Genomic DNA, 20,242 nt, shown 5'->3' on the forward strand with positions numbered 1-20,242 from the left:
ATTTACCTTGAGGAATTTTTGTTAACCAAAATGAGGTAATAAATGAGAAAGTGCTTTGTAAATTGTAAGCAGTTATTTGAATCTTCTTGTTATCACACATAGAACTTATCTCAATTGCTAATATAGTTATATATCTCTCCTACATAAAAAGAATTTATTTTATCAAGCATACAGCTCTATCAGACCTACTTCATTGCTGTATTGTGAGTATTCACCAAGAGTAGTCAGCGATAACCATTATTTCACTCTGTACAGCTCTAAATAACTTACTTTTGGAGTCCCAGGTGACATATATAAGGTTGAAAGGGTTTACCGCAAAACTCTCAGGAAAGTGGAAACGAATTGGGTAACCCTTGTGTGACCACTCAGACCTCACTTGTAAATGCGTGGTTTTCATGGCCATCTGGAGCAGCCTGTGAAAGTGGGCGTGTGACATTCCTCTCACTGCGTGAAAGTTCAGGCACATCCAGAAAGGACCAGCTGGTCAGTTCTGCCCTTGTGTTTTCTCAGAGTTGCTGCCTCGAGGTGGTTTAGTAACCTGAGAGAGCGGTTCAGGCAGGAACCTTTAAAAGGATTGTAAAATTAAAAACCCCCAGGGAAACAGCACATAGTGTTTAGATTTTTGTAATAGCAAAATATTAAGGGCACTTAATTTATCAAGCCTAATTAGATAAGGTCTCTAACAATTAGGGCAATGAAAATAGGAGTACAAAAGAGGTATGCTTTATCTATGTTTTTCTTCTTATAATTGGCATATCTTAGGACAGGACATGGCCTTGCTAACATGGCAGGGAGGGCAGACCATGACTGGGACTGAGAACTCAACCCTCCCAGGGGGCTGGGGCAAGCCCAGGGGACAGGAGCTGCGAGTCCAGCCTTGCTCTTTCTCCCCAAGCACCGTTGATTCTGCCTCCCAATCAGACTTCCCATCTGCCTCTTCTCTGTCTGCCTTGCTGCTGAGCTGGGTCAGGCCCCATTACATTTCACCTGGGCTAGTCTCTCTGCCCCCAGTCTCAAGCCCCTCCCTTTGCCCCCAACCCACATCTACTCATCCTCTACCCTGCCATGGGAGTCACCTTTTAAAATTACACTATGCTTCCCCTGCCTCCCTCCCTTAAAACTTTTCCCTGGCTCCCTAAAGTTCATCCTATAAAGCCCAGACTCCTTAGCATGGCAGGACATTGTAGGATCTGAGTCCTCTTAACAGCCCGTCCAGCTTCTCTCCCACCACCCTTTCCCACACTCCCCAATTTTCTTCCAAATCAAATCAGAGACCTCAGACATAGCTGTTAAAGGCCAGTGGTTATCACAGTTTTATGGTCATAAAAATTACATGAGCTTCTTTAAAATACAGATTCCTGGGCCACATCCTCACAAGATTATGATCCAGAGGGCGGGTCTGGGAATCTGAAATTTCGTAAGAACTACAGTAAAGTTAGGTGCAGGTGGTCCTCGACTGTCTTTGGAGAAACTCTTTATGATAACACTTAACCCGTTGTAGTCCACTTCTTTCCCTTCCTACCTGCCTCCAGCTAGAACTCCTTGAGGGCAGCTTCTGGTCTTTTCACGTTTGTTTCTCCAGAGCCTAGCACAGTGCTCTGCACACACTGAGGGCTCAACGTGTGTTTGTTAAGTGAATAAATGAATCCCCACAGAGCCAGTATCTTGAGGATACGGCCGGGATAGGAGCAGTTGGAGACCAGGGCACTCAGCACAGGTGTCAGTGGGTCCAGAGAGCAATAGTTCAGGGCCAGGAAATGTTGAAGGTGCAAGGGGGCACTGGAGGAGTTGTCAATAAAATGCTGATCGGTGGGCACAAGGTTGAAGGAGGATCCTGTTCTGTGGCGGTGGAAGGGAGGGGCTTAACAAATGATGCATCAAGGCAGTGAATCCCTCACAAGGATGGAATGGTACTGTTAGCTTAAGAGGAGCCTGGAGAAACTGGGCTATACAAGCTGCATCACACTAGGAAAGGGTGGCTTGGTTCTGAGTCCCAGATGATTGCTCTGAAGAGCAGCACTTGCCGATTTTGTCTGCAAATTAGATTCACCTGGAGCAGTGTTTTTGCAACCACATAAACAAATGGAAGTCAGACTTCCAAGTTCCACCCCAGAGTTACTGAATGAGACTCTGGATACATGTGGTGGGGGTTTCAGAATCTTTATATCAGGGGTTCTTTTTTTTCTTTCGGTTAACATTGGTTTATAACATTATGTAAATTTCAGGTGTACATCATTATATTTCAATTTCTGTGTATACTGTACCATGTTCACCACCCAAAAACTAATTACCATCCATCATCATATACATGTGCCCTGTCATCCCTTTCACACTCCCCCTTCCTCCCTGTATACCAGGAGTTCTGAAATTTTATCATCATGTGTCCATGTATAAGATCCCCCCATCCCATTTATCCTGGTTGTTACCCAGTGGGCCATTTGTATTTAAAGAATCGCCTTTGTTTGTTGGCTCAGGGAGAATATTTTCTACTATTATTTTTTTGCTTATCTCTTTACCTCCATCTCTGCTGTCTCTTTGTTATTTCTATTCGATGGAAAGAGGAATTTCTGGGTCTAACTTTTATATCTCCAAACTTGTATTTTAGTCTTTCTGTTTCTTTTTCCTTTAATACAGTGTTGTGGAACAATTTCTCAGCATACTCTGCTAGCTGACTACTGCACTCTGATTCGTCTTTTCTGTTATTCAGCACATCTATTGAGATTTTTATTTTGATGATATTATTCATTTCTAAGATATCCAAATGCTTATCATCACAACAGCCTTTTCTTGCTCAGAGAATGTAATATCATCTCTTAATTCTCTAGAATATTCCACGGACAGTACTTCTTTCAAGGTTTTCTTCTGTTTGTTTTGTTTACTTTGTTTCTTCAGATACTAGTTTTTAGATTTGTTTAGTTTAGTTTTCCTTTCATGATTTTGGTTTCCCTTAAATATTTGGTGATTCTGGATTATGTATTCATCTTTGTATTTGATATTCTTTGTTTCTTCTAGATCAGGGCCAGCAAACTGTGGCCCATGGGCCAAATCTGACTACTGCTTGTTTTGAAAATAAAGTTTTCTTTTTAAAGATTTTATTTTTTCTTTTTCTCCCTAAAGCCCCCTGGTACATAGTTGTATATTTTTAGTTGTGGGTCCTTCTAGTTGTGGTATGTGGGATGCCTCCTCAGCGTGCTTGATGAGCAGTGCCATGTCTGCGCCCAGGATCCAAACCGGTGAAACCCTGGGCCCCTGAAGCAGAGCGTGCGAACTTAACCACCCCGCCCTGGGACTGGCCCCAAAAATAAAGTTTTATTGTAACACAGAGACGCTCATTCATTGACGTATCATCTACGGCTGCTTTTGTGCTGCAATGGTGGTGTTGAGCAGCCCACAAAGCCTAGAATATTGATTAACAGGACCCTGAGAGAAAGTTTGCCAACCTCCTGGATCTAACCATCACTTTACAGAAAATACAGCTCAGAGAGGAACATGGTAAGCAATGACTGGCCTGTTGATACATCAACCAAAGCAGAATATAAGTTATTCTATAAGACAAAAGACTCAGTTTCTTCACAAATGAATGGCATAAAAATGAAAAAGGAAAGAAAAGAAATTCACATGGATTAAAAGATATTTAATAGAAATGTCAGTCAAAATGTATGACTTTTGCTTCTATCTAATTTAAACAGGTCACCCATAGAGCACATTTTTGAAACAGTGGGGGAAAATCGAACATGAACCAATGTTTCTGATTTTTGCTGATCTGAAGCGAGTCACCCTACCACTCAGCGGCATCAAACAACAGCAGTGTTTTAATGTTTGCAGGTTCTGTGCGTCAGGAATTTGGACAGGGCACAATGAAGATGTCTTCTCTGCCCCATGACGTCTGGAGCCTCAGCTGGGAATGTCAACTGGACACCTACATGTGGTCCCTAGTGTGGCTGGATTCTGAGAGGGACCATCTTGAAAGGGAGCTTCTGGAGAGTAAGCCCTGCAAGAGGACCAGCTGGAAGTTGGGAGACCTTCCTGAGCTCACCTTCAGAACCAGGCAGCATCTCTCCTCTCCTCCTGTTGTTCCAGTGAGTGACTAAGGGCAGTCCAGAGTCAGGAGTGGGGCATTTAGACTTCACGCCCAGATGGGGGCGGGACCTTGCAGAAGATGGGAGATGTTGCTGCAGCCATTTTTGGAAACTACCATCTGCCACAACTGGCTAGTAGATGATAATAAATTATTGTCATTTGGGCGGGGGGGGAGGGTAATGTTTTCATGGATTATTTTTTTAAATCCTTTGTGTGTTAGAGAGTCACACTAAGTATTTATGAGTGAAATGATAGGATGTTTGGGATTTGCTTTAAAATACTCCAGAAAAGAATGAAAGGTATTGGTGGTGGTGACATAAATGAAACAAGAATGACAGAATGCTGATAGTTGTTGAAGCTGGGCAGTGCATACTAGTTGTTCGTAATATGCTCTTTAATTTGTATATGTTTGAAATGTTCCCATGTGAAAACAAAAAAGAAAAATCTGGTTTTGCCTGTTTATGGATGTTCTTTCTTTCTCCCTCCAGCAGTTGTGGGTGAGTCAGACCGCGGTGCTGAGTGAGGAGCATTGGTCGCTCATCCTCCAGGTTTAGGGGCTCCCTGTTCCTTCAGGGTGTTGCCAGCTCCCTGAGGCATTTCCTGCCTCTTCCACCGAAGTGCTTCACTCCCTGTTCTAGCCTGAGGCAGCCCTGCAGCCTACTTCTTGGCGCAGTTGGTGGAGGGGAGGGACCCACCAGCTTGGCGACCAGGATTGGTTATGGTAACCTCCCCGTGGCTGCCGCACAGCTCCCTCCCACTCACAGTGTCTGTTCCCTCCGTGTTTGGAGCACACCATGGGCCACTTCCGCGTGTGCACCCGTCTCCCCCGAACGATATTTTGGTGTAATTTGCTTTGTCAATTTAATCCTCTGTGCATTCTCTATTTCAAGGATTCCTTGAAAGTTGTGATGTGATGATAGCATGCTTTTTATACCTTTATTATGGATTTGACCTCACCTCCTCCCCCCCAGTCCTCCAAAATAACTGGCTTTCTGTCATTTTTAGAAATGTTGGTTGGAATGGAAAAATATTCATGAGCATTAAGTTGGCTCTTTTGAGTCAATACCCCTGAGCTTTTTCAATGCATTATACCCAAACGGTATATTTACAGTTTTGCATTTTGTGGGTTATTGAAAACCTAAATTAGAACTTAAATATTTTCTGTTTTATTAAAAACTACTTGCAGTAATAATTACTCATGATTACATGTCATACCTTTAATGTATCCTGTAATTTATAATTTCTGAACATTTACATTTAGACCATTTTCAAATTTTCGATATTAAGCATATTGACTGGGATAAATAACTTTATTTCAATATTTAGTCTCAATATTAATTTTATTTTCTTAGAATAGTTTCTAAATCATGGAATTACAGTGAAGGAACATGATCTTTAAAATGACTATTGATATATATTGCCAAATTTATTTTCAAAGAATTTCTGTCCATTTATGGTTTTCTTCCTGCTCCCCAGCAATGTGGGAGAGTATCCATTTCACTTATCATTAATTATTAGAATTGCTTTAATCTTTACTAACTTAATAAGTATTAACTATCTCATTCTCTCATGTTCTCCTATTATTTTTCTAAATAAACTTCAGAATAATTGTACTAAATAAAAAAAGAGAGAGAGAGAGAAGAAAGAAAAAAAAGGAAAACTAAAGAATTCCCATTAGGATTTTTATTGGTTTAAAAAAATCCTATGGCGCTTAAAAATTGCATGCATAATACATGAATACACAGTTACTTAAGAAATCAAACATATCAAAAATATACAGAGGGGTTAAAATTTAAACACTCCTTTCATCCCCTTTGCCTTCTCTCTTTCAGTTGCTCTCCCTCTCCAGAGATAAAATTTTTAGTGAGTATCAATCATATCAGGCTTTTAAAAAATCCTTTTGAGTATTATATTTATATGTATAGACATATATAATTTTGGTTGGGTTTGATTTTTTCTTCTTTTTTCTATTCTTGCTTTGGAAATACTATCTCTATTATTCTAATAGTTATTCTTAAAAATGTAGTATACTTCTTTACACATATTGTTCGCTCAGTGTTTAGAGTTAAACCATAGCTGCATCCTTTCTAAATAATAAGATGAAAGTCTTTGTAAGTTTTTACTTCCCTCTTCTCTCATTTCCTACCAAAATGAAATCATCTGGGGCTTTAATTCCAGATTTTCATTATTTTTTTACATTGTATATCATAGTTATTTAGACTTAATTACTCATCTTTCTACACAAGGTTTTTTTGTGCCCCACCACTTTTTTCTTCCTTATAACAAGTTTTACTTTTCCGAAACATGTTCTCAAGTAATTCTTTCAAGGGACTGAGGATGATAAATTTTCTGAATCCATTCATGTTTAAGAAAGTCTTTATTTTGTCCTCCCGTTTGAGTGCTGTCTGATGAGGTATATAATTTCAGATTAAAAAATTTTTTGTCTGAGAATTCTGAAGATTTGCTCTGTTATCTTCCATCATCCAGTTTTGTCGATAAGAAGGCTATTGCAACCGAATTCCCTATTGTTGTTGTTGTTGTTTAAAATAAGTGACTTTTCTCTCTCTGTAATCGTCTAGGCTTTTATTCTCAGGGTTCAATGCATGACTCTGAGAGTGAGTGCCTCCTTACATCTCCGCCCTTGGCCCAGCCCTGAAGCCAGGCACTGTATATTCTCTAGAAATAAAAGTAAATAAAGTAAAGATGCTCTCTGCCTGCATGGGGATTACATTTAAGGGTTGGGGCCGAGAGAGACAAGACTATAAACAAAGTAATTAATGTGAGAAGAAGGAAAGGAACATGTTGCTATAATAGAGAACAATGGATTGGGTGTGTAGCTCCTTAAGATGAGGTAACATATAATAACATATACAATTGTTTTTAAAAATTGTGATTGATGGGCCTTTTTAATTTGAAGACTGGTGACTATCGTCAGCTCTGGGAATTTTCGTCTTCTGCTTTAAAGATTTCCAGTTTCACTATGATATGCCTTTATTTATTCTGTTCAGGACTTAATTGGTAGTCCTTTTGTGACTGCAACTGAATATTTATTAGGACTTTCCGCTGTACACTCTGTGTCTTATCTTCTCTTTTCTATCTTCAACCTTTTGTTCCTCCATGCCACATTCTGGACATTTTCTTTGTATATATCTTTTGATTCTCTAATTCTTTGCTGCTTTGTCTAATCTGCTGTTAAATGTGTCCTGAGTTAAGAACCTGAGTTCTTAATTTTGGCCATTGTATTTTCAGTCCTATAATTTCTATCTGATCATTTTTCAAATCTGCAGTGTCAGTTTCATAATTTAAAGATCCTTGCCAAAATTTCAAAGCTTGTCTTTTGTCTCTTTGAACATAGTAAGCATAGTTGTATCACAGTCTGTGCTGTATCTATTAGAATCTGGAGTATCTCTGGGTCTATTTCTGTTGTCTGTTGTTTCTGCTGGTTCTTGCTTATGGTGTTTTGTCTTTTTCATGTGCCTAGTTATTCTTGATTGTTTCCTAAACATTTTCTTTTAAAAACTTGGAGAAGTAATTTGAGGCGTGAGATGATGTTATCTTTATCATGAGACAAGTTATGTTTGTTTCTACATCACATGAATGCATTAGCAATCTGGACTCACCTTAATCCAAATATGCATTGACTGAAATTTTTTAGCCCTCTGGATGATGTAAAACTAGGCTGTGGCCTGTGTGGGGGCTGATTTACTTCCAGTTACCTTTACACCCAGGGTGTAGTCTTTCAGGGTCCTGACTCAAATTAGGAGTGGAGGATATATTTTATCAGAGAACTGGGCTGACCCCGTTCTTTAATTTGTTTACTCTTCATCCCTGGGAGGCTGTCGGTAGCAAACTCACCCTCTTGGCCTTTTCTCCCAGATTGGCAAATGTGCCCTCCACAAAAGTGTGAGTGCCAGGCTCGCTTCTCTGAATTCATGTCTTCTCCCAGATCTTGGTCCTTAAAGTAGAAGTTTCTCTCTCTGGTAAACTGAAACAAGCATTTTTGCCAAAAAAAGAATAAAACCTATGAAACTTCTCTGTGAAATGAGAACTCCCTCCACTCCTTAAGCAAAGCTTCTCAAACCTGGCCGATTAACAGAGTCACTTAAGGAGCTTTTAAAATGGCCCAACCCTGGGAAATGTGTACCTTGGGAGGTGAAGACTTTCTCAGGATTTGTGACCATGAATGGTCTTAAGGTAATTTCCAGAACCCCAATGTCCATAGGTACTTTTTTCTAGGAAACCACCTGTACTTAGGTATCCCCACTCACAGAGCCTTTTTCCTATTAACAGCTATCTGGGCGGACACTGAAGCCAAATCTAACCCAATCAGAGTACACAGCTCTCCTGGCTTTAGTGGTTTCAGTCTGTCCACATAACTGAATCAGGGACCATCAGTGTCCTGCCTGGGATTTTTTTTTCCAAGGGCGATCAGATAAGATTTGTATCTTCCACTGTGGTTGCTGAGGTTGGGGGATGTGAGTCTGGCTTTGCTGGTGGCCATCTTGCCTTCTCTCTAGAAAGCCTGTCTAAGAGATGAAGAAAGGAAGAGAGAGAAACAGATCTCTGACAATATGATGAAGCTTCTGAATCTTGTATGGGACACCAGTTGCATCCCTGGACTTCATAGTTAAGTGAGCCAATACATCCTATATTTTCTGCTTTGGTTAGTTTAAATTGGGTTTGTATCACTGGCAAACAATGAATTCTCTGTCTCTCCATTCTAGAGAGACTGGTGGGACTAGGCTGGTTGCCAAGACAAGAACTCAAGCCCAGGGGAAGAAAGTAAATTCTTAGCTGTGATACATGGGACATTTGGTCTGGTAGGACCAGAAGCACAGTTTTGGACTGGGAGCCCAGAAAATGCAGTCAGCCCACAGACCAACCATCTCTGTCCTGCACTCATAGAAGACATCACTAATCGATCACAGAAGTCTTTCCTATGGAGTCAGGACAAGCCGTTGCAACCTTGCTCTTCTTAACATAGAGCTCCAGGCAACCACTATAGTTGATTTGAACTTGTGTGTATTTCCCATCCTCGATTTAATGCCTGAAGACTAAGATGCTTTTGTCTAGGAACTGGGGTTGAGCTTGAAGGTTAACACAATTTTATTTGGGATTTCTTCCTTGTGGATACGTTCAGAGTATTGCTTAGTCAGTTTATTATTATTAAAAATACTATGAATAATGGTAAATTATTGAGCTTTCTTTTTATATATTTTAAATATTCTACATGTAACTGTAAATTTTGTTCCTGAATCCATATCTTTCCACTGGTATCTTTGTTTCTCTTCGTTGTTCCAGAGTAATGATTTTTTCAGTTGGTTCTGAGTGTTGTCAAGTGCTGCTATTTTTGGAGTTGTCTCTCAGTCGTTTACACAGAAAATCCAGGAGATCTTGAAGCTGACACAATGGTGTATTACTTGGCAGTTACAGATTTTCCTCTTGCAGTGGTACAATGCTTCCTTTTGCTAACCACCTTAATTTTCCTGCCCTTATCAATCTGAAAATCAATTATAATAGTCTATTATGTGGATTTCCATCTAACCTTTTGTGTTTGAGTCCAACCATTTCCCCGTAACCAAGCAAGCAGCTGTCCTCCTCAAGTGATTCAAGCGCGATTGCTAAGAGAATTTGCAACAAAGAGTTCCACAGGCTTTAGCTATCAGTCAGGACAGACAAATATCACTTAAACCTCTGCCTATTTCTAACTCTTCTTAAAATCCATTAAATATTACGAAAGCAAAGTCAACTATGTTATTGTTGTAGAAATAGTAGCTGTTTTGTCTCAGGATTTTAACTGACCCATAGATTAAATTTAAGATGTCTTAGGACAAATATAAAAATCACCCAATGCTTTTTAAAATGATGGTATATCAGAAAGATCACCATGAAATGTCCAATGATAGGGTTGAAAGTGCCTTCACTTTAGCCAATGATAGTAGTTACTGTTACCCACCATCATCCACCTCAGTTCTAGTAGCTAACATTTATTTAGCATTTACTTGTGCCAGACATTGTACCAGTGCTTTACCTGCATTATTACATTTAATCCTAGCATAAGAAAGATATACTTTTATTCTTCCTGTTTTACAAATGAAGTACCTGAGATGTGGAGAGATTGGGTAACTCTCCCAGTATTATAACTATTAATTAATTAATGTACTGCCTGCATTCAGACCTAGATTTCTGTGAGTCTGGAACCTGTTTAGGTGAAAAATGACTATAAAGACCTGCCTATATATTCATTAGGATCAGATACAAGTAACAGAAGAAATAAAAAGATGGCAGTTTAGTTTATCCATTTCCCTTGTTTTTAAGGGATTTGGGGAGAGTCAGTCCAGAACTGGTATGGTATTCCATGTTGTTAGAGACTCACGCTTCAATTATCTCATTGCTCTTCCAATGTGTGTCTTCTATTCCTGAAGTCACCTAATAGCTCAGTATAGCTGCTGGAGCACCAGTCATCACATCTGCATCCTAGGAAGTAGGAATTCACACTCTAGTTCTATTTCATGCCTTTGGTTTGAAGTTAGTCACAAGGTCACACCTAGCTTCAAGGAAAGCTAGGAAATGTAGTCTTCCTTCCGGGCAGCTGTGTGCCCAGCTAAAACTCAGGAAGAGTGGAGAATAAATGTGGGGAGTGGTTCAAATAACACTGTGCTGCTGTCATATTTTCAGGTGCTTTTCCCATAATTTGGATGAATGTCAGATTTTTATATTTTTTCACCCAGTAATATTTGTATCAGTTTTAAAAAATCAACTCAGAAAAATGACGTTAAAATGTTCCTTATATTTTACATTCAGACATTTCACAAGACAAATTAGAGCCCCAAATCTAATATGACATAAAGCAAAAGCTTGACATTATCATTTGTCTACTACATAGTGGCCGGTCCTGCCCTTAACACAACATGAGAAGGGGAGTCTGCTACCAAGGAATATTCTCTCGGGCATGCTTCTATACTCTCTTGGCAATATTTTCCTGCTTAACCATCAACTAGAAGTCACAAGAGAACAAGTTTTCTAGCTGCTGACTCTCTCCTTTATACTGTGACAAAATCTGAGCTGGAAGGTGAGCTGTGAACTTTCATTCATTCGATAAAAAATTCCAGCTATTGTGCTGGGTGTTTCATTAGTAATACTAACAATAGTATAAGTCTATGTTCTTGTTTATTTGCCAAAGGTTTTACGTGCCTAGCATCTGCTTTGATCTTCATCACTGGAAATATAAATGCACATAATCACCAAGATCAAACTTTTTCTTTGTTCAAAAGAAGTATTTATTAAGCTCTCTATTCTGGGCACTGGTTAGCCATGCAGAGAGGAGACCCAATAAATAACACCTCTCACTACCTGAGTTCAGAGCCAATTCAGAGACAAAATAAAGGGGTAGGGTAGACAAAGATGAAATTGTCATCTTTATTACTGATAAAGGCCGTGTTAGGACGTGCCTTAGGTGTGCGGCAGTGGTGACCTTCCTAATAGCGGACCCTTAAGTTCGGCAGGCTTCACACCCAGTCTCAGGCGATGCTAATGACCACAGACAGCCAACGTGGGGCCCTCCCGATAAAACCTGTGGGACCAGGGCACCAGCTGATAGACTGACTGAGACAGACTTGCTCTACCGCCTGGAGGAAGGCCGAGGTTATACCAAGGAGTGCGCCTCCCCACGGAGTGAGCAATAACGTTCCCCCACAGCTGTTTCTGGCCCCCAGAGATCGACCTGGAAACACAGAGGAAGCTCCCCTTCATCACAGAGGAACTGTTTCCTGCCTGTCCAGCTTTTCCCTTCACCATCCTCCAGCTCCCCTGACGGACGCAGAGGCTTCCTAGGGGCTGAAGTCCCCTTTTCTACCTTCAGGTGCATCAGCTGTGTCTGTCGGTCGGCCGACCAATCCCCTTCTACTATCCTTCTCCCTGACCACCTTTCAATGAGAGGTGGCCATGACTTTTTGGTTTTGGATGCTGAGATGTAGGTAGAAGCTCCTGGGGAGGATGCTATCCCCAATCTAAAAGGCAGAGCCTTTCCAACGGAGGAAGTTTTTTTGGCCCTTCATTCTTCTTCCATCTTCCTGCCTGGAATGCGCAGATGGGGTCCAGAGGAGGAGCAGCCATCTTGCAATGAATAGGCAACTCATACAAGGATGAGAAATGGTCCCCTGCTGAGAACATGGAGCAGAGCTGGAAAACGCTTGGATCCCTGACGACATTGAGGAGTGCCTTTATGGGATGTGGACCAGTTATCTCAAAGATCCCTAAATGATGTGTGATCCTTGCTGTGCTATGGGCTGAATGTTTGTGTCCCCCCCAGATTTGTCTGTTGAGACCTAATCTCCAAGATGATGGTATCAGGTGGTGGGCCTTTGGGAGGTGAGTGGGTCATGAGGGCAGAGCGTTCATGCATGGGATCAGTGCCCATGGGAGGCTCTAGAAAGCTCCCTAGCCCCTTCTGCCGTATGAAGACATAGCAAGAAGACAACCTTCCACACACTGAGAAACTTGCTTTCTCCAGACTTTGAATCTTGGACTTCCCAACCTCCAGAACTGCGAGAAATAAACTTCTGTTGTTTATAAGCCACTCGGTGTATAGTATTTCGTTATAGTAGCCCAAATGGACTAAGACACTATGCATTAGAACCTCGCAACACTGAATTTTGGTTATCAGGAGCTATCCTTCATTTTTAAAATATTCTTTTGGAAACAAGTATTTGACTTGACACGTTCTGGCATCGAAGGCAAATTAATGCTTTTGGAGTTCAATATTCTTTAACTTTCTTGTTTGAAGCATGTATTAATATAGTTTAAAAGTTAAGTGGGCCTGAAGGATGAGTAGGCTGGAAGACTGAGAACAATTTGAAGAACTGACCTCTACATCTAGCACTTCATATTCCTAATGTTCAAGCTAGAAGGGAGCTCAGGGAGCTTCCAGCCCAGAGAGTCTCAGGTCGCTTTAACCATGGACCTTGGACTTCCCTGGCGGTGCTTCCAGGCTGCCTTGGGGGATGTAAGAAAGAAAGCTGAGCAGATGGGCTCGATCCCTGACCCTGGTTTAGCCAGAATGCCTCCACTTTTCTCTGGGCTCTCCACTGGGATTCCTTGTAAAATTAATTCAGGAGAAAAAGGCAGGGAAAGTTTATGTCATCAAATTAAGTTCAAAATTACTTGTGTAGTCAAAATTAAGTTTAAAAACCACTTATGTTTTCCAACATTCTTATTTTATAAATAAGGAAGCTGACACTCAGCAAAGTTCAAAAGACTTGATCAAGTGGCTGACTACAACTGAGTTTCCCAGTACCCTCCCTTCCTGTTCCTATATATTGTTATTCCTAAATTAATGCTCAATTTCCACAGATTATGCAAGAGGAAATTTTCTCCAAATGTTCATCTCTGTGAGATTGGATTTCTTTGGAACAGCTCCACATCCAGGAAGCTCACAATAGGAAAGCCACAGGACTATAAACCCCAGTCATAGAGAAAAAGGACTTAATAAAACTGAAAATTTCAGAGGTATATGGAATTCAGGTTTGGTTTGATCAGGGCTCTCATTCTGTAAGCCCTGTTCTTTTCCATGGGCTAACTCAGTCTGGTTCCCCACATGATAGTTGCCTGAGGGGACAAGCATGAGAATGCTGAAATCGTGAAATAATCCTGACCTTTGCTCTGACTGGCCCATCTACTGCAGCAAGCTGTCCTTGTTTCTAAGGACAACTGCCTTGTGTTCTTGGTGTCTGTCTAATGATCTCTTTATCATGCCTATGCTTATTCATGGTTTTATAAAAGTCTCTCTTTAACTGAATTATCTTACATGATCTAGTGATAAATTTCCTTATTTTCTCCATCCCTCTGGTAAGGCTTTACCAGGGGTGTTTTCTTCCTAGTGCCTCATGATTTAGAGTTCTATATTATGCCGGCTTCATTTTTGACATTGTCCAACCTGAAAATCTGGATGGAATTGCTTAAGATTTGTAGCATTTGCCATCAAAGTGATCTGGAGAGTGGTCTGCTCATCTTTTCTAGTTGATGCGGTTATATTCCCTCTGTAGCATTTCTTGAGTATGCTCTCTGTCAAGATGACCATGGAACGGGAGGCTCGGGCCTGGGGGTATAGGGCAAGCACCATAGTGGGTCGAGGCGGCTCAGGGAAACTAATGTCACCAGACCTCTCGGGCTTCAAACACTGCATTGGGAGACCCTCTACTGCAGAGGATTGGGACTGGGGCCAGGGGGTATGTCCCAGACTCTGAACTTTTGAAATATCCCTGTGCTTTCTATTTTGTCTGGATTAGCAGCAAATCCTTTAAATCAAAATGACCTGTGTCTTTGTTCCTAACAACAATAAAAAAGGATAAAGCTGGCTTGGGGGAAAGGAGCCCTAAAGCAGGAGTAGAGGGTGATGGGGAGTCAGGGAGAAAGGGATGAGGGGGCCCCCACCAGAGGCTTAAGAACGGAAGGCCTGGATTCTTGACAGAGTTCTTGCTCCCAAGGGCATATAATGGGAGGATAAGGGAGACAGCTGGGGGCCCTTTGGGGATTTTGAGGACTATCTCAGTCAAAATACTACCTGGTTGTAATTTCATTTGCAGAAGGTTAAACTAAACAAATAAATCAAAGGAAGAAAAATGCCGCATGAGCAACAATTTTTATAGCGATGTATATGTAACTGTACATAATGCTATATTTGCTGCAATAGCAGAAACAAAAAGCCTTTTGAAGGTTCGAGGACAGAGAAACCGTAAAATAAACCAAGATATCGATACAATAATATGCATCCATTGTAAGAAACGTGTATGATGACTCTTTAGAATTATGCTAGCCAGTACTGGAGTCACTAGCCACAAGTGGCTATTTAAATTTGCATTTGAATTACTTAAAACTAAACAAGATAAATTCAGTTCCTCAGTTGTTCAAGTGCTCAAGAGCCACATGTGGCTAGTGGCTACCGTCAAAATGCAGGTATTGAACGTTTTCATTATCGCAGCACTGCCCCAGAAAACTGGAAAAATGTTTACACGTGATCATTCAAATGAAACTCAAGCAGCTTGAGAAGCGTGTGTACCGATTACACGAGGTAAAAATCATGTACATGCATGGATAAAGATGAGTCAAGACAAGGAAGCATTCAAATTATTTCCACCTGGGAAATAAAGGCACCAGGTGGGTTTAAACATTACCTTTTAGAGTGGCCTGGAGTTCAAATGCTAATACGTGAAATTTTTGAAAACCTTCTTTGGGAAGCCAATTGTACCTGCTGCCCCTGGGCTAGACACAGAGAAGCCATGGAGGTGGCATCAAGGGATGGGAGAGTAAGGTTCTTATGCTGGCTTTGCAGCTATAATAGCTCTCTGATGTCATGGAAGTCACTGTGGCTCTCCCGGTTCTTCCGTCAGATGATCTCCAAGATCTCCTCCAGCTTAAAGAAATGATTCTCTTAGTCTTCCAGTGGAGGGCAGGTGTTCAAGGGGGCTGTTATGCTGGTTCCCGGGAGGCTGCAGGAATGGGGAGACAGAGGCAAGTGACCAGGTAATGGGGGAGTTCAGCAGAGTCTGGCGATCACTGGGGATCCCAGGGACCAATGAGGAGGGGTAGAAAGGATTCCTGAGGATGGAGAAGGTGGTCAGTGACAAGATGGGGGATTGTATTCCAGAGACTAAAGAGCTATAAGAAAAATGGCATCTGTGTTTATTACATGTTAGAGATGACTTTGTATAGGACCTAAGCGAAGCTGCAAACACAGCTGAGAAAATCCCAGTTCTGTCTGGTTTCTCAGAAACTCCGCCCCTGTTTTTCCGCTGGCTCTCTGGTTATAAGTGGTTCACCAAACATCCTCCCATTGGCTGGTGAATAGCACTCAGAGGTGGGCACTTCTTCCATGCGTTCGACTCCTTCTCTGATGTCAGATCATAAATCATACTTCTTGAAAATCACTTATTCTTGAACATTTCCTCTCTGAATTGATTTTACAGTTATAGCATTTTGTCTAAATCATTCACATTTCATTTTAAAGTTTGAAGATATGAAGCTTTTCATTCCATTTCCTCCTTATATTTTTTTAAAATAAACATCACACAGAGAAATGCTTCTACTAAATAATTGATATTATCATCCACCTTTATGATTCTGGAGGCATTATAACTAAACATTCCCATGCCTTTGGTATGTATCATATAAATTATGGTGTGCTTTCCTGTTTATACTTTTATTGTACATTTAAACAGAGCAAACTATGTGAATCTGTACTTATGAAACCCTCTAATAGTGCAAAAAAATGTGCATGGTTGCTGTGTATGTGTGTGCGTGATCTACACACTCATTGAGTAATGAGCCACTTACTATATGTCGTATCCTGTGGGAGATCAAAGTTGAAAGACACATAGTTCTGTCTGTGAAGAAGCTTGTAATCAAATGAACATATGCTTTGATAATTTCTGGACAGCCCCCGAATTAGAAAAATATTAGGTCCCAAAAGTATGTTGTAAAGCCAATGGCTCAGAACCTAAAAGGCATTTTTCCTTATAAAAATTATATGTTTAATAGTTTTCAGATTCAGTCTTCCCCAGGTGACTACATGCATAATATACCTGAGCATAAATATATTTAGTGTAATTTAATTCAATTTACCAATACATTTATGGCTTTCTAAGGAACTAGAATACAAAGATGAGTGAGATATATTTCTTGCTCTCAAGCAGCTCATAGTCTGGTAGAGAAGGCAAATTAGTCAACACATAACTGCCAACAATGGGTGGCTTCATGGAGAGCATGATTGCCAACTTACCAAGTACATGGGCACTGTTGCTAAGGGACAAACCCGGAGGCCTGGAACACATTTTCCACTGACGGAGCTCTGGTGGTAGAAGAGGAAGGATCTGCCTCTCTTACTCTTCCGATCTGCTGATCAGGCTATGGAGAAGCATCGGTTTCAAGGTAGTAAGACCGTGGCCCAGAGCAAAGGCGGAATGACTTGTCAGACCAGGACTTCCTGCCAATGCAACTCTGCAGGCTAACTTCCTGTTTTCCCTTGCTCTTCGTCAGGAACCAGGAAGGACAGCCTGCTTTTCTTCCACTGACAACACCATTGATTTCTTTCCTTTCCTGACCCATTGTGCAGCTAAGAGGAACCCATTAGGAGCTTCTGACTGCTGTTGGGATAAAATCCAACCACCCGTTAGGGCTGGTCCTCATCAATGTCTCCATCTTCTCCTCAGCCACACCCCGTGTTTTCTTTGCTACAGCCATGCGATACTCGTTGTTCCTCAAGCATGCCACGTTCTCCAGTCCTTTCCTCCAGTTTGTCGTATATACTCTTCCTTTGGCCTAAAGTCCTTTCCCTTCTACTCTTGGCCAGGCTGAAGCCCTGTTGTTCACCCATCCTCAGCTCACATGTCATTTCCCTAGGGAGTTCTTCATTGACCTGAGATGAGGGAGCTCCGAGATGACCTGGGACATCGCTTATCTTGGTCCTCATCAGACTTCATGTGATTATTCCCTTCACTCCTTTCTCCAGAGGGAGGGCACAGACCACACCTTTCAGGTTCACCATTGTATTCCAGGGCCTGGCCCAGAATTTGGTGGTTGCAGGGTGGGCTTCATGGGCATGCAACCTGTGCAGTTGCACAAGGCCTTACGATCAGAAAAGTGGGTTTAATGCTTTGCTTGCACCATCTTGAAAATTTTTAATAATTTTTGACAAGGGGCCCTACATTTTCATTTTGCAGTGGGCCTCACAAATTATGAAGCTGATCCTATAGGGATGAATAAATGAATTAGTGAATATGTGTTATCCTTAAAATATATTGAACAAAGGAAATTAAGCCTTCTGAAACCCTAATTCTGAACAAGAAAAAATATATCTATTTGCTATTTTTATATATTCTTTGTTCATGTGAGGAAAGAGAAGCAGTACCTGAAATGCACCGTCTGTTCTGTGACATGTATTTTCATTTAAAGTTACTTTTTATTCAACCACAACATTTATGAATTAAAAAAAAATCAAGTCCGGAATGATTTACTTTGTCTTGTACCTGATTCATTATAATTGGAAAGATGGGTATAACTTCTTAAAAAGGAAAGAAAAAGGAGGAGGAAAAATTCTGCAAAGAGTAAATGCCACCTAGACTTCTACCTTTTGAGGGCTCATGAACGTCAGCAGAGATGTCTGTTTGGGTTGTAAAAGCAATATTAGAAAAGGATGAATCTCAAAGGAAAAAAGATGCAGGGTGTGGATATTCCATTCAAAAACTCAAGACCACCATTCAAGAGAGACTATGTCTGGGCTTCAAGCTTTTAAAGCCTGCAAAGGACCTCCTGGTAAGCTTTGTGAGGGTAACAGGAGAGCTCTAGTTCTTTTATTAAGGGCCTCTCGGAACCAGCAGGACCCAGTGGCTGTCTTTACTATCTTTGATCAACTGTGGAGAATGTAGATTCCAACAGAGTGGGGCCTGGAGTTTCTCTACCATTTTGAGAAGCTGATTTCTTCTCACTCCCATGGGTCCAGAGGACCACCTCCAGGTCCAGCTATGCAGATCACTTGCTGTGTGACCTTGGTGATTTCCTGTCTCCAGATCTCAGCTTCCTTGTGTAAAGTTGGAGATAGATGAAGGCTTCACGTCACCTCCACCTGGGTTCCAGTACCCTGAGTCTCCGTCCCCAGGAGTCTGGAACTCACATCCTGATCTCATCCTCTGGGTTCATCCTCACCAGATCCCCATTTGCCACTTCCTGAACCCTCCTTTCTTGCACATGCTGTTGTCTTGTCCCCATGTCCTAATGAATACTCTCCCCTTGCTCTCCACACTTCCTTGATTTGCCTGCCTCATGCCTACTCCTCCTTCAAGGAGGTAAGTGCCACCCTGCCCAACGCTGTCTCGAGTTTCACCCTCCACTCCGCATTCAGCACAGTCCTGCCCGGGGACTCTGTGCATTCTCCCAGCCCTCTGCTTTCTTCAGTTCTAGCTCTTGTCACGCTGCATCATCATCGTCTACTTCCTTGTTTGTTTCCCTCAGGAGTCCCAGAATTCTTTGGGGGCCTGGACTTTGCCTCTTCAATATCTAGCACAGTCACTGGGACATAGTAGGTGTTCAATTAATGTTTGTGGAATAAATGAACAAATGAAGGAATGAATGAATACCTCATTATCATCCAATAGAAAGCAGTATTTCGCTTAACTGGGCCTCCTGGAAACACAGTGCCTTAATGAGAGAGAGTCAAGTGATAGCAGTTTGGACTGGTGGGAAAAAGGGGTCCCTGTGCCACTCAGCTGACCCTTCTGCTTGGCCTAGGCCCAGTTGGCTCAGCCTATAGTGTAAGTGTGGAGAGTAGCAACAGGAGGCATCAGGAAGCTCCTTGGGTTTTATTGACCTCGCCCACATTTGCCAGACATCCTTACCGTGTCTTAATGGGACTGGAAGTAGGAAATAGGAGAGGGACACAGTTCTCCCCACACATTGTAGATCCTGCCAGGTTTGCACAATTCCTCCTTCAGAGATACCCAAGAGTGTATGTCAGAGACACCATCCCTAGGCTTAGCTATGGGAGTGATGTAGCTGATAGAAGTCGTGTATTCAACATTCATGTAGCAGGTACTATGCTGGTGCTGGCGCAGATTCATAGAAAACCACACATGATATGTGGCTTCAAGAAGCTAAGAGTCTATTGCCGGAGCCAAGCAGTGAACAGAACGTTATAGTGGATTGACAATTAGGTAATCTTTTTTAACCTATTCAGGATGTGAACAGCTAAATAAGCCCAAATCTCTGCTTTTATGGAAATGGAAATGTCAAGCTGATATTAGAAATTTTTTAATTAATCAAGTCCTTTTATTTACATGATCTTTAGCCCTCACAGAAACCTTATGAATTAAGTATAATTGTCCTCTTTTTAGATAAGAAAACTGAGGCTTAGAGAATTTAGGTAATTTGCTAGAAGTCACCTAATTTTCAGGAGTATCTTGGCATCAGCACCATTCAGACCGTTCTCCTAACTCTACTCCTGGATATTCCATCGTCCAGAAGCCCTGGTACTCAGGAAGCAGAGTCTAGGGCTCACTAAGGTCCCGAAGTGCCTTTGAAATGATCAAGAAGATGATCAGACTCAACATATTTAAGTTGTGTGTTTTTCATTCTTTGAAAATTAGACATCCATGGAGGGCATGTGAAATAGTAG

The 20,242-nt window shown here is 41.4% G+C and overlaps 1 protein-coding gene across 3 annotated transcripts in view; it reads left to right on the forward strand.

Moving 5' to 3' along the window:
• LOC111772926 (uncharacterized) overlaps window positions 1-20,242 on the forward strand; it is a 253,596-nt gene that overhangs the window by 88,418 nt on the left and 144,936 nt on the right. For all 3 annotated transcript variants that reach the window (XM_070263999.1, XM_070263998.1, XM_070264000.1), the window contains exon 2: window positions 3,826-4,079. In XM_070263999.1, the coding sequence (XP_070120100.1) occupies window positions 3,826-4,079 (254 nt within the window). The remainder of the gene's footprint in view (window positions 1-3,825; window positions 4,080-20,242) is intronic.

Source organism: Equus caballus, chromosome 3, assembly GCF_041296265.1.
Source record: "Equus caballus isolate H_3958 breed thoroughbred chromosome 3, TB-T2T, whole genome shotgun sequence".
NCBI classification, from domain to species: domain Eukaryota; kingdom Metazoa; phylum Chordata; class Mammalia; order Perissodactyla; family Equidae; genus Equus; species Equus caballus.